This window comes from Anomaloglossus baeobatrachus, chromosome 4 (assembly GCF_048569485.1).
Source record: "Anomaloglossus baeobatrachus isolate aAnoBae1 chromosome 4, aAnoBae1.hap1, whole genome shotgun sequence".
In the NCBI taxonomy this organism is placed as follows: Eukaryota; Metazoa; Chordata; class Amphibia; order Anura; family Aromobatidae; genus Anomaloglossus; species Anomaloglossus baeobatrachus.
In genome coordinates, this window is record NC_134356.1 from 343,123,717 (window position 1) to 343,139,040 (window position 15,324).

Sequence of the window (15,324 nt, forward strand, 5' to 3'; positions counted from 1 at the left end):
CATCTACACTCTGTGGTGCTCAGTCAAATAGCCTTAATACCAAATAGCTACCTGGAGTATATCTATAGCAACTAAGCACTTTGGGTATTTTACCTGAAGCTAAAAACAGTTTCCACATAGAAACTAAATTCAGAATGACCTTGTGCATTTTGAAAAAGGCTGCCAGCTGCGGTCACTGATGTGTATTGTGATAAACAGTGTTGCTGATATCTATTAGGTTTACAGGCAGTGGAAGTGCATAGACTATGACGGCAGATATTCAAGAATAATTCATACAGGAGTGACAGTCAGTATAATTCCACATTTTACTTGTTTGTTCAAACTAATTGAAAGTCTGAGTCTAATATCAGTGCTCAAAGTATGAGTTACTACACAGAAAACAGAACATACAAAGACATAGATAATAGAATTCACATAGTTGCTTTGTTTTAAATAATTAGAAAAATGTTCTAAGTATATTAATCTCATTGACAGAGCCAATTTTGACCCTAATGACCAATTCTTGAATTCTGACCACTGTAACTTCATGTGATAATAACTCTGGAAGGCCTCAATGGATCCCAGTGATTCTCAGATAGTTTTTATTTCATGACACATTGAAATTTATGTTTATTTAAGTGGTAAAATTTAGGTCAATAATTTTTGTATTTATTTTGGAAAATAATAGAATTTTGGTGGAAACTTTGCAATTTTCAAATTTAATTTTTTTTTTAATCAGTAAACTAGTTTGACACACTGTACAAAATAATTAACATATAACATTTTCCATATGTCTATTTAACCCCTTCATCCCCGGGTGATTTTCCGCTTTTCACTTTTGATTTTATTTTTTCTCCCTTTCCGAGAGCTATAACTTTTTCATTTTTCCGTCAATCTTGTTATATGAGGGCTTATTTTTGAGAGACGAGTTGTACTTTTAAATGAAACCATAAGCTGTAAATATTTTATTTTGTGGCAAACAGAGCTGCATGAGGCCTATTTTGTTGTGTGATGAGTTAAACATTTTATAGTTCCATTTTGAGATAAAAAAATATTTTTTATCTAGTTTTTATGCAGACATTTCAAACTCCGCTTGAATAAAACCAAGGAATTCAGTTGGTGTTTTAATTATTTATTTTTTCCACAGCTCACTATGTGGAAAAAGTGAAAAGAGCAGTTTATTCTTTGGTTCAGTACGGTTACAGCTAGGCCATACTTATATTGCTTTTTTATGCTTTGCTAATTTTACACAGCATGCGAGGTACTGAAGCTAAGTGTGCAGGGTTTGAAAATAAGTGTGGCATAGTTTAAACACAATTACATAGTGGTGATAACTGTAACTGTTTAATTTCATTAGGGAATTGTTTGTCTGTCTGTCTGTGATACTGTTAAAAAAGCAAAAAAAAAAGTTTGTCTTGGGATTTAACAGTAGTATTAGTTACACCTGTTTCTAGAAGCTTCTGGCAGCTTCTGGAAGTCCTTGTAGAACTATATAAACCAGCCAGAGCAAGCGAGGTGCCGAGCGTGCGAGGTACTGAAGCAAAGTGTGCAGGGTTTGAAGATAAGTGTGGCATAGTTTAAATACAATTACATAGTTTAACACAAGAACATAGTTTGAATTTATCCTTATACGTTTCCCATTGTTTTGTTTTGTTTTTTTTCCCTTGTTTTTCTACTTTAATGTTTAACCATTTAATAGGTGCTCCATGGACAATGCTACCAGATGTGTATCTTGTCAGATGTATGCATGCCTTGAGCACCCGTTCGAGGGTGAATATGTCTGCACTCGATGCAAGCATGTTGCGTATTTGGAAGCCAAGGTAACTCATCTAAATAAGCAGCTTGCAACACTCAGGGGCATTGCAAACCTGGAGAGGAGTTTAGAGCTCACTGAGCTTTCTCTGGCTGGAGCCAGTGATATGGAGGCGGGTGGAGGTGGAGCCAGGACCCAGAGGTAGGTAGTTTGGTAACAGTTAGAAGAAGAGGTAGGGGGAAAAGTGTCAGGGAACCTAGTCCTGACCTGGCACAACCTAGTAAATATGCCTGTTTGGCTGATATTAGGAATGAAGGGCCAGGACTACGGTCACTACAGCAGGATGTTGCTCCTAGCAACCAGGAAAACAACTGCTGTAGGAAGGAGGGAAATAGGAGTGCAGGAAAGAAGTGCAGCAAAGACCAGACAGATATTAGTGGTAGGGGACTCTATAATTAGGCGGACAGACAAGGTCATCTGTCGCCGAGACCATGAATGCCGAACAGTGTGTTGTCTGCTGGGTGCTCAGGTTCAGCATATTGCGGATCGGATAGACAAATTGCTGGGTGGGGCTGAGGAAAACTCAGTGGTCATGGTGCACATTGGTACTAATGACAAAGTTAGAGGCAGGTGGAAGGTCCTTAAAAATGATTACAGGGAACTAGGAGAGAAGCTGAAGTCCAGGGCCTCCAAGGTGGTGTTTTCAGAAATACTACCGGTGCCACGAGCGTCACTAGAAAGACAGCGGGAGCTTAGGTAGATAAATACGTGGCTTAGAAATTGGTGCAGGAAGGAAGGGTTCGGGTTCATGGAGAACTGGGCTGACTTCTCAGTCGGCTACAGGCTCTACGGTAGGGACGGGCTGCACCTCAATGGGGAAGGTGCAGCTGTGCTAGGGGAGAAAATGGTCAGACGGATGCAGGAGCTTTTAAACTAGGATCTGGGGGGAGGGAGGGTAGTGGAGCAAAAAAGGGGATAGATAGAGCAGATAGAGACAGTGAGATGGTAGAGGTCAATGAAGGATTAGGAGGGATGGGACATGCAAGGAACGTAGGGAGGCTAGGAGTAATAAAGGTGTTAATAGGATTAAATGTCTACTGGCAAATGCAAGAAGTCTTGCAAATAAAATGAATGAATTGGAGACTCTTATGTCAACCATGGATTATGATATGGTGGGCATTACAGAAACCTGGCTGGAGGAAAGCCATGACTGGGTGACAAACATACAGGGTTATAGTAAATTTAGGAGGGACAGGAAAGACATAAAAGGTGGTGGGGTGTGTATATTTATCAAATCTAACCTAAAACCTGTGTTGAATGATGACATTGGGGGGAACTGCAACAATGTAGAGTCAGTATGGGTAAATGTACATGGGGAGGGGAATAATGGAAAAATGCTAATTGGAGTTTGCTATAAGCCTCCTAACATACCTGAACAAATAGAGGGTGAAATGCTGGAACAAATTGAAAAGGCAGCTAATAATAATAATCGGGCTCTTATTATGGGGGATTTCAACTATCCAGACATACAGTGGGACATAGAATCTTCTGGTTGTGCTAACAGCTGTAAATTCTTATCTACCATTCAAGACCATTTCCTCTCTCAGATGGTAGATGAACCGATGAGGGGAGATAATTTGCTAGATCTGGTCCAGTCAAATAGACCGGATACAATTTCAGATCTACAGGTCCGGGAGCACTTGGGCACCAGCGATCATAATATGGTAAGCTTCAAAGTAATATTCAATAGAACATTTGAAAGGGGAAATGCTAAAACCTGGAATTTTAGGAAAGCTGATATCAACAAATTAAGGGAAGAGCTTAAATGTGTAGATTGGGACAAAGTCATGGTAACTGGGGATACTGAACATAAATGGTGAAAGTTTAAGGATATACTGCTAGAGTCCTGTAAAAAACTTATACCCCCTGGTAATAAAATATCCCGGAATAAAAAGAAACCACTATGGATAAATAAGACTGTACAAAGTATAATAAAACAAAAACAAAGGGCGTTTAAAATCTTGAAGGCTGAGAATACAGAAATAGCATTTCAGGAGTATAAAGATATCAATAGGCAATGCAAAAAAGAAATCAAACAAGCAAAACTAGCTACTGAAACAAAAATCGCCAATGACATTAAAATAAATCCCAAAATCTTTTATAAATACATTAATGCCAAAAGGTAAACAAAGGATAGTATTGGCCCCTTGAAATATAATAACAAGTTAGTTATAGAGGACAAACAAAAGACTGAGATATTAAATAGGCATTTCTCATCTGTGTTCACCAAGGAACAGACTGTACCAGGCATCATTCAACAAGTGAAAAATCAATGTTCACCACCCGATATAATTAATTTAACACAAGAAGAAGTACGCCTACGCCTGAGTAAATTAAACATTGACAAATCCCCAGGGCCAGATGGCATTCATCCACGAATATTGAGGGAATGGAGCTCCGTAATTGACAGACCGCTGTATCTCATCTTTTTAGACTCGCTTGTAACAGGGTTTGTGCCTCAGGATTGGAGGATTGCTGATGTGGTACCGATATTTAAGAAAGGTAAGAGGGTAGATCCAGGCATATAAAGTAATGCACCTAGGACAGAGTAATCCTATAACTGCGTATACATTAAATGGAAGTAAACTTGGGACTACAGAACAGGAGAAGGACTTGGGTATTCTCATTACAAATAAGCTGAGCAGCAGCACTCAATGTCAAGCAGCAGCTGCAAAAGCAAACAAGATTCTAGGGTGTATAAAAAGAGAGATTAGATCCCGTGATCCCAACGTATTTTTTACCCCTCTATAAATCACTTGTAAGGCCACATCTGGAATATGGGATTCAGTTTTGGGCTCCACATTTTAAAAAGGACATTCAGAAGTTAGAGTCAGTTCAAAGGCAGGCAACTAGACTACTACAAGGAATGGAAGGCCTCCCATATGATGACAGGTTGAAAAAGTTAGATATGTTTAGCCTAGAAAAAAGACGTCTCAGAGGAGATCTCATTTATATCTATAAATACATGTGTGGTCAATATAAAGGACTGGCACATGACTTATTTCTTCCGAAGACAATACTAAGGACCAGAGGGCATTCACTGCGAGTGGAAGAAAAGCGATTCCGACAGCTAAATAGGAAAGGGTTCTTTACAGTTAGAGCAGTCAGACTGTGGAATGCCCTACCACAAGAGGTAGTAATGGCAGATACTATAACAGCTTTCAAAAAAGGGCTGGATGATTTCCTCAGTACACACAACATTGTTGGTTATAAATGACTTTGTGACCAAATGTAGAACTGGTGGAAGAAGGTTGAACTAGATGGACCTAGGTCTTTTTTCAACCTTAGTAACTATGTAACAGTAAAAACCATATTTTACAAAAATGTATTTGATTTTGTATTCCGAGAGCTCTAGCTGTATTTATTTATTTTTGCTGAATGAGCCGTATTAGGGCTTGTTTTCTATTTTTATTATACCTTTTTTTAAAAAAGATAAATTTTTGTTGTATTTTTTTCTATTTTTTTTACTTTTTACATAATTTATTTTACTTGTTAACTTAGTGCCACTGTGGGACATGAATATTTTTTACTTTGATCACTGTTTTCATGTAGTGCTGTACTCATGCAGGAGACCTTTTAATTGTTCATTGACTGTGCCTATTAGACTCTGCTTATAGCACAATCTAAAAGGCTACTGTACTCTGGGATCACCAAATCACCTTAGGGTGCCACCGCAGCAATCGACACCAATGATTACAAGGGGGACCGATCTTGTCAAAGTGGATCTTTTAAACCCCTCTTAACCCCTTAGATACCACTGTTGCAATTGATTTATGTGGTTAATTGGCTGCGATTGGTTCCAAAACTGGTCAAGGCTGATGTCAGCTGTCACATGTACAGTTGTCAGATATTTTAGGAAAGGGCACCATTAAGTCCCATCACTGTAATTTAAGAGTTGACTCATATTTAGGACACCTATCAACCAAAACAGAGTTAGACAGACCCAATCATCTCATGCTTTTAATGGTTGACAATTTCTTTAACTTCCATTCAGTAGTTATGGTAATGGAATTGTATGACGGACTTCAAAATTAGAAGGAAAATGTGACATTAGAACATCCCTTTAAAGAACATTTGAAATGAATAATGACCTAGAGATATGTTTCCTTTTGTAACCTTCCTTTGTAAATTTGGGATACTCTACTCAGTTAATATATTTCTTATTTCTTATATACTTCTAGAAAGGAGAGGTAAGCACATTTTTTCATAGGACCCTAGTTCAGCAGCCAGTACTCCATGGTCACTGGATGGACATGGCTATCTTCCTTGCCAAAATCTCTAGCATCTCTTCTAATTTATAGGCAAATAGGATATCTCTACTAGACAGTCAATAGATGCTGGATGAGAACTACTAGCAGCAGCTGGTTATTTTCCCTAGTCCCTTTTCTTTGGCAATACACTGCTTGTAAGCTATAAATATATATCTTTCTCCAGGATAAACAGGCTTCTTCATATAAAAAGTGTTTGATATTGAACAGAGCTGGGTTAGTTCTTACAAAGTAAATATATGACAATTTAGATAAAAGATGAACAATGTGATAATCATGGTAAAGCTCTTGAAACTACGATAAAATTTGTTGGACTTACTAGAGTAACTAGTTTGTATAACTATTCACAGAAAAACTATACCTTTAAAAAGGTTATGTATTAGATATAAATAAAAAGAACTCACAAATAAAGTAAAAAATATGGAAAAAATAGTAGTAATATTTCTTACTACTAAGGGCTAATTGTTTACCCTAATGGAAAGGAATATTGGGATTTTTTTATTATCTATTTTTTTAATATAAACACAAAATTCATCACGGCCAAACATTGATTTTCTCTAGGTAATGACAATGAAGACGCCTTAGGGACTATTAGGGATAGCCATTGATGAGCAGGGGTACCATTTTCACTTTTCCAGGGTGCCAAGTTCAGTGATAGGTAGGGAACAAACTAAAGTTAACTTTATCTCATAATGTAGAAGTAATATTACTTTCCATTAAGGTATAAAATTGTCCCTTTGGAGTAAGAAATCTTACTTTCCGTTTTTCACATATTTCCCTTTGTTTATGTGTTGGGGTTTTAATGTATATCGAAAAAAATACATTTTTAAAGGTATAGTTATTTTTGTGAATAGTTAATCATTACTCTATACCATTTAATAATCATAATCGATGAGTAACTAACTTTGGATATGATTTGTCCCACCGATCTGTGGTCAGCTCCACTGGCAAGAGTACACAGTTCCTTCTTGAGCTTGGACACATGGAGAAGCATAGGATTGATAGGTTATGCTTTCTATTGAACCTGTACTCCACTCTCTGTGCATTCAGCTGTGCAGACCTGTCTGCTGAGCGGCCTCCTCTTTGCTGGACTAGTAAGTAATCAATGGGTGTCTCCAGACCCAGACCCTCAATGATCTGCAGGCAATAAAAGTTCCTGCCAGATATGAAAAATCATATTCAAAGTTTTCAAAATGTATTATGCTTTTTGTATACTTTTATATGAAAGTCAAAATGTTTGGTGTAAACTTACCATTAAAGTTGACAGCCCGAATGTAACTTAGAAGGTCTTTTCCCTCCACAGGCTTCATTCTTGTACAGAGTCCCAAGTAACCAGAACAGAAATCCCTATGCATGCTATGGAGTGCGTGAGCCATTGAATACACTGCATCAATCACAAATTGGACCTTCCCTTCCTGTTCATAGCTGGAATCTCTCCCAATACGTTCCAAACCTAAAATAAATTTAAATAAATTTTTTATTATAGATAGTATTACAGGGAATTCAACTGATTTTTAGTCACAAGTGGATGATATACTGTAAAATGTCTTTATACATTATGCTTAAAGTTTACATGTTCACACGTTATTTGGTGAGGGTTTTTTTACCTCATTGTTTGTAAGCCAAAACCAGGAGTGGAACAATAATAGGAAAAGTATAATAGAAACACGGTCACCACTTCTGTATTTCTCACCCACTCCTGGCTTTGGGTTACAAATACTGAGGTAAAAACACACCAAATACTTAATGTGTGCATGTGGCCTTACATATACTGAGGTAAAAACTCACCAAATACTCAATGTGTGCATGTGGCCTTACATATACTGAGGTAAAAACTCACCAAATACTCAATGTGTGCATGTGGCCTTACAAATAATGAAATACCAGCAAATACAGAAACGGGAAATGATAAGCCGTTCCTATGACACCTCTCAATATAAAGGTAAGTATCAGCAATAATAGAGGGGATAATACATAACTTTTAATTATACTTTCTATAAAAAGTTGCGTAGTGTTGCAACCATAAAAACATTGTGCAAAAAAAAGAAACCACTATTCATGTCCGAAAGGACCACAACAAAAACGGTGTTGGAACCACCACACGATTAGGAGATGGTAACAGTCGGCAAAATATCCAATTTATCAGACGAGTACCAAAAGGTTCAACAACACGTCAGTACCCAAGGTTCATGGACTCTGTGAGATATACTGCTTTGATCCGGGTGAAAGGTACAAAGAATGCAATCCTGTCTATTGTTTAAATTTAAAATGGGTGTGTTCCAGTGGGAACCAAAGCTCATATGATAACATAATAATACAATATCATATATGAGTTGGTGAATCATCCAAAGGACAGGCATATATGTTAACCCAATAGTGTCAACCATTACCCGGAGGGAAACAAACCAAGGTCATAGTGGTGTCTCCTGGATTTAAGTTAAATGGGTATGGCTATGGCGGTAACATATATGTATGAATGTTGCCTGTTGATTAATACATCTGGATCAATAAATCTTATAATGTGCAGTTATACACTTGATATAAAGGGTTGGTCTCACCCAAATGTAGGTCCGGGTCAGTTGCTGGAGGGGGTCATCAATGTAGATCAGTCGGGTAGCTGTCCACGACCAGGCATGAGCTCTCTCCCTGGCAAGAACTAGCTAGTTCCTCAACACCCCATTAACTCTAGCCCTTACAAGGACAGAACACCAAATACACAATGTCTACACGTGGCCTTACAAATTATGAGGTAAATATTGACCAAATACTCAACGCGTGCACGTGGCCTTACAAATACTAAGGTAAAAACTCACCAAATACTCAATGTCTACACGTGGCCTTACAAATAATGAGGTAAATACTGACCAAATACTCAATGCGTGCACGTGGCCTTACAAATACTGAGGTAAAAACTCACAAAATACTCAACGTGTCCATGAGGCCTTACAAATACTGAGGTAAATACTCAATGTCTACACATGGCCTTACAAATACAGAGGTACAAAAGTCACCAAATACTGAACGTGTGCACATGGCTTACAAATACTGAGGTAAAACCTCACTAAATACTGAATGTGTTCCCATGGTCTTATTATGTACAGGATTAAAAAACAGTCATAAAACAGTATGTCAAATGCAAATGTAGATGTAGTAAATACTAGAATAGAAATAAAATATGCAGCAATCAGTTCAGTCTTATAGCTGGACATTTCTACTTACGACTATATTATGTTGCCTTCATGAACGTGGTCAGAGTTTTTTGCAAGGCTCTATGCTCTGGATTATATTTAATCGTGGACTTAAAAGTTTTTTTCCTAATCCCAAAGAACACAGTTCTGCAGCGCTCCATTTTTTATGGAGTAAAGGAGAGTATGCTGAGTCTCTGCTCCATCAATTGTCTATGGAATACCAGAGAAAGCCATCTATGGTGTTCGAATATATTCAGCAGTCCCCTTGACAATGAATTGTAGAGAGGTAAAAATGTGCACCTCTGCTCTATTTAGGATAGGGAATTAAAGAGTCCTGTTTTTGGATTTAGAAGTTCCATTCTTAGGATTGCTGGGGGTTCTAGTATTTTGACTCCCAGAGAACAGCAAGTTATCCCTTATCCAATGAATAGGAGATAAATTGTGATATTGGGAATATTGCAACCAGCACATTAAGGTCAGGAAATTGAGATTTGAAGATATTTAACCCCCTAAAATTGCCAATATAAGGGAATGTCTTGTGATGTTAGAAGGGCGGGAAAGTCATTTGCAATGCCCATGAAATGCAAGCACTAAGTCCTGGAACAGATTAAGAGTAGTCCTAATGGGCCCCTGGAGTTCAGAAGGCAAGGGCCCCCTCCAGCTCCAATATATCAGGTGACATGATACATGATTAATACATAGGTGCACATCTGCAAATGCAAAACAAGACAGTGGCATGAGTAGAGCATTTTTTTCCCTTATGTACAGCACTATACATAACATAGCACAATACATAATAGAGCTGTGGTGGGAAATTCATTTTCCAAGTGGCCACATAAGAGACGGTAAATGATATGACGGGCCAACCTATAGGCTGAAAGCATTTCTGCTCAATATTAATATTACCTTATTAAATATAATTATTGTTTTAAATTAATATTAATTGTATCATTTAATGTTGAGCAGAATTAAGTATGCTGACATCCCCTATATACCATATGAGCTGACAGTCAGCCCCTCTATATACAGGATGAGCCTTCACACAACCCCCTTATATACAGCATAAGTCCCCACATAGCCGCTAATTACAGTTTGAGCCTCACATAGCCCCCTATACAGAGGATGAGGCCATACACAGCCCTTCTATATACTGTATGAGCTCACACACAGCCCCTGAATATACATGAGCCCTCACATAGCCCCCTATATTCAGTATGAGCCCTCACATTGCCTCCTTATATACAGGATGAGCTCCCACATAGCTCCCTTTATACAAGATTAGACCCCACATAGCTTCCTGTATATAGGTGAGCACCTTTATAGCTCCGATATACAGTATAAGCTCTCACATAGCCTCCTATATACAGTATGAGCCCCCAAATTGCTCCCGATATACAGTTTGAATATTCACATAGCTTCTTATATACAGTATGAGGCTTCAAATAACTCCTTTTATACAGGATGAGCCCTCACATAACCCCTTCTTTACTGGCACACATCACATACACATATAAAAAAACACATACTCAGCTCGCTTCTCTTCCAAGGTACTCTGCTCCGGTACCTTTGGTTCCACTAGCTTTTGGTGCGAGCATGTACTTGCTGGCACCCGCGTCAGCACTGGCTGATGACAGCATCACGCCAGCACATCACAGGAGAGAGAAAACAGGAGCTCACCTTCCATTCTGTATTGCTGGCAGTGGAGCTCCAGGAAAGCACTCTGCCCGGAGATGTGCACCAGGGGAATGGGAGCAAGGTAGGTGTGTTGCTACCCTAAACATAATAATGAGGGCAATTTGGCTATGGGTTCCCTCAGAGTCTCTTGTCCCAGGCAGTATCCCAGATTGCCCGCATCATAATCTGCCTAAAGGCCCCGTCACACTAAGCAACATCGCTAGCAACATCGCTGGTAACGAACAACTTTTGTGACGTTGCTAGCGATGTTGCTGTGTGTGACATCCAGCAACAACCTGGCCCCTGCTGTGAGGTCGCTGGTTGTTGCTGAATGTCCTGGGCCATTTTTTAGTTGTTGCTGTCCCGCTGTGAAGCACAGATCGCTGTGTGTGACAGCGAGACAGCAACAACTAATGTGCAGTGAGCAGGGAGCCGGCTTCTGCTGAGGCTGGTAACTAATGTAAACATCGGGTAACCAAGAAGCCCTGTCCTTGGTTACCCGATATTTACCTTTGATACCAGCCTCCTCCGCTCTCACTGCCTGTGCTGCCGGCTCCTGCTCTGTGCACATGTAGCTGCAGCACACATCAGGTAATTAACCCGATGTGTGCTGTAACTAGGAGAGCAAGGAGCCAGCACTAAGCATTGTGCGCTGCTCCCTGCTCTGTGCACATTTAGCTGCAGCACACATCAGGCAATTAACCCGATGTGTGCTGTAACTAGGAGAGCAAGGAGCCAGCGCTCAGTGTGCGCTGCTCCCTGCTCTGTGCACATTTAGCTGCAGCACACATCGGGTTAATTAACCTGATGTGTGCTGTAACTAGGAGACTGGGGGCTGGTCACTGGTTGCTGGTGAGCTCACCAGCAACTCGTGTAGCCACGCTCCAGCGATCCCTGCCAGGTCAGGTTGCTGGTGGGATCGCTGGAGCGTCGCAGTGTGACAGCTCACCAGCAACCTCCTAGCAACTTACCAGCGATCCCTATCGTTGTTGGGATCGCTGGTAAGTTGCTTAGTGTGACTGGACCTTAAGACTGAGGTGATTTACATACTCATTTGTGCTGCAAATTAGACATGAAGATTAAATAAGAAATGAGAATGCAAATAAAATCTCAAATATGGCCCTTGTACCTTCATATTCAGGAATTAAGGTATACAAAAATGTATAATATTGGATGTTAATTGCAATTAAATTGGTATAATTGAGAAAAGCTGGCCAGTCAACTTAACTAGCTAACCACGTACATGAATAGATCTGTGGATTGATCAGGACAGAGTGATCTTCATATTTTCTGTATGCCCATCCTATTGCACTAGTTAAAAAGGAGGTAGTTTTACAAACATATATATACTAACTGTAGTCCCCGGGCGTTGTAACTGTCTCTTTATCTCTCTCCCAGTCTCTGTCTGTCTCTGTCTGTCTGTCTGTGTGTTTGTGTGTCTGTTTCTGTGTGTTTGTCTCTGTGTGTCTGTACGTCTGTGTCTGTCTGTTTCTGTCTGTCTGTGTGTATGTCTCTCTGTCTCTCTTTCCATGTGTGTCTCTTTCTGTCTCTTTCCGTGTCTGTCTCTTTCTTTCTGTCTCTGTCTGTCTCTATACATGTGTGTCTCTGTCTCTATCTATGTCTGTCTGTGTCTATCTCTCTGCCTGTCTCTATATCAGTCTCTGTCTGTCTCTCTCTATCTCTGTCTCTCTATCTCTGTGTCTGTCTCTCTCTGCATCTGTCTGTCTCTCTCTAACTCTGTGTCTGTGTCTGTCTGTCAGTGTCTTTCCAGGTTTGTCTCTTTCCCCATCTGTCTTTTTCCCCATCTGTCTCTTTCCCCATCTGTCTCTTTCCCTGTCTCTGTCTCTTTCCCTGTCTCTGTCTGTCTGCCTCCGTCTCTTTGACTGTCTGTCTCTCTGTCTCTTTCCCTGTCTATCTGTCTCTGTCGGCCTCTGTATCTTTGAGTGTCTGTCTCTCTTTCTTTGTCTCTTTGTCTGTCTCTGTCTGTCTGTCTTTTTCTCTGTCTCTTTCCCTGTCTGTGTCTGTCTGCATCTGTTTCTTTGACTGTTTGTGTCTGTCTGTCCGTCCCTGTCTGTCTCTTTTCCTGTCTGCCTCTTACTCTGTCTGTGTCTATGTTTAGCTGTCTCTTTCTGTCTCTCTCTGTCTCTTTCCCTGTCTCTGTCTGTCTCTGTCTCGTTCCCCTGTCTGCCTCTTATTCTGTCTGTGGCTATGTGTTTTTGTCTCTCTCTGTTTCTCTACCAACATCTTATTACCTCACACATAAGCTTCCTATACTATGAATGTCTTTTGTTCCTATAGAAACTAATCACAGCTCCTATTAATAACCTATAGCTTGTAGCTCCATTGACTTTAATGGAGGCAGGTTTGTTGGAGAGTAACTGTAAAGCGCGGGGTTAAATTTTCTCATCAAAACATAGTCTATGATGAGTCACATGGAGTGTTTGTGCAAAATTTCGTGATTGTAAATGCAACGGTGCGGATTCCTTTAGCGGACATACATACACACACATACATACTGTAAATACATACATACATACATATATACAATAGGAAGAAAAATGAGACCCTGCTCAACTACTTGAGTGGTGCTAGAGCACAATTCCCTTCCTCCTCTCCCACCACAAGCTGACATCAGGACAGCTATCTTTTTGCAGTGATTTTGCCTATTGACACATCACTACCATTATTGTGATAATAAATATTCTGTGAATAAGGCTCCGGCTGAGCTGAAACATTAACATTAGAATTTTCTTGATTCTTATTTCTAAAATAAAATTGCTGTCATATTTTTCACTATTTGCGTGCCAGAATTTATGCTATATGTACACTATATATATATATATATATATATATATATATATTTATATATATATATATATATATACATATATATATATATATATATATATATATATATATATATATATATATATATATAAATGCTAGCTGTAGTACCCGGGCGTTGCCCAGGATAGTAACTGCGTAACTGTCTCTCTGTCTCTCTCCCAGTCGCTGTCTGTCTGTCTCTCTGTCTGTCTCTTTCCTTGTCTGTCTGTGTCTATGTCTCTGTCTGTCTGTTTCTATCTCTCTGTCTGTATTTGTATCAGTCTATCTGTCTCCAGCTCTGTGTCTGTCTGTCTCTTTCTCTGTGTCTGTCTCTATGTGTGTGTCTGTCTGTCTCTCTTTCCCTGTCTGTCTTTGTCTGTCTCTTTCCCCGTCTGTCTCTTTCCTCATCTGTCTCTTTCCAAGTCTGTCTCTTTCCAAGTCTGTCTCTTTCCCAGTCTGTCTCTTTGCCCATCTGTCTCTTTGTCCATCTGTCTCTTCGTCTGTCTGTCTCTTTGTCCATCTGTCTCTTTGTCCGTCTGTCTCTTTCCAGGGCTGTCTCTTTGCTCGTCTGTCTCTTTGCCCGGCTGTCTCTTCCCAGTCTGTCTCTTTCTCGGTCTGTCTCTTTCCATGGCTGTCTCTTTCCAGGGCTGTCTCTTTCCAGGGCTGTCTCTTTGCCCGTCTGTCTCTTTACCCATCTGTCTCTTTCCAGGGCTGTCTCTTTGCCCATTTGTCTCTTTGCCTGTCTGTCTCTTTGCCCGTCTGTCTATTTCCCCCGTCTGTCTCTTTCCCATCTGTCTCTTTCCAGGGCTGTCTCTTTCCCCATCTGTCTCTTTCCAGGGCTGTCTCTTTCCAGGGCTGTCTCTTCCCAGGGCTGTCTCTTTCCCTGTCTGTCTTTTTCCAGGTCTGCCTCTTTGCTCGTCTCTCTCTTTGCCCATCTGTCTCTTTTCCTGTCTGTCTCTTTGTCTGTCTGTCTCTTTCCCCACCTGTCTCTGTCTGTCTCTTTGTCCGTCTGTCTCTTTCCAGGGCTGTCTCTTTCCCCGTCTGTTTTTCTCCCCGCCTGTTTTTTTCCCCGTCTGTCTCTTTCCCCGTCTGTCTCTTTCCAGGTCTGTCTCTTTGCCCATTTGTTTCTTTGCCCATCTGTATCTTTGCCCATCTGTCTCTTTGCCTGTCTGACTTCTTCCATGTCTGTCTGTGTCTCTGTCTGTCTGTCTCTTTCTGTCTCTCTTTAGCCGTCTCCCCACCGACATCTTATTACCTCACACATAAGCTTCTTATACTAACAGTTTATTTTGTTCCTATAGCAACCACTGACAGTTGCTATTAATAGCCAGTAGCTCCCACCTCCATTCAGTATAATGGAGGCAGGATTTTGGAGACTAACTGTAAAGCGCGGGGTTAAATTTTCCCCTCAAATCATAGTCTATGATGTTCCCTGGGTCACATGGGGCATCTGTGCAAAAGTTTGTGATTGTAAATGCGACGGTGCAAATTCCTTTAGCGGACATACATACACACATACACTGAGCTTTATATATTAGAAATATATATATATATATAAATATATGTATTTGTACTG

General features: G+C 40.0%; 1 protein-coding gene across 2 annotated transcripts in view; it reads right to left on the reverse strand.

The window, feature by feature from the left end:
- The window catches only part of GRM8 (glutamate metabotropic receptor 8), a 1,984,303-nt gene that overhangs the window by 597,269 nt on the left and 1,371,710 nt on the right, over positions 1–15,324 (reverse strand). For both annotated transcript variants that reach the window (XM_075345086.1, XM_075345084.1), the window contains exon 7: positions 7,313–7,513. In XM_075345086.1, the coding sequence (XP_075201201.1) occupies positions 7,313–7,513 (201 nt within the window). The remainder of the gene's footprint in view (positions 1–7,312; positions 7,514–15,324) is intronic.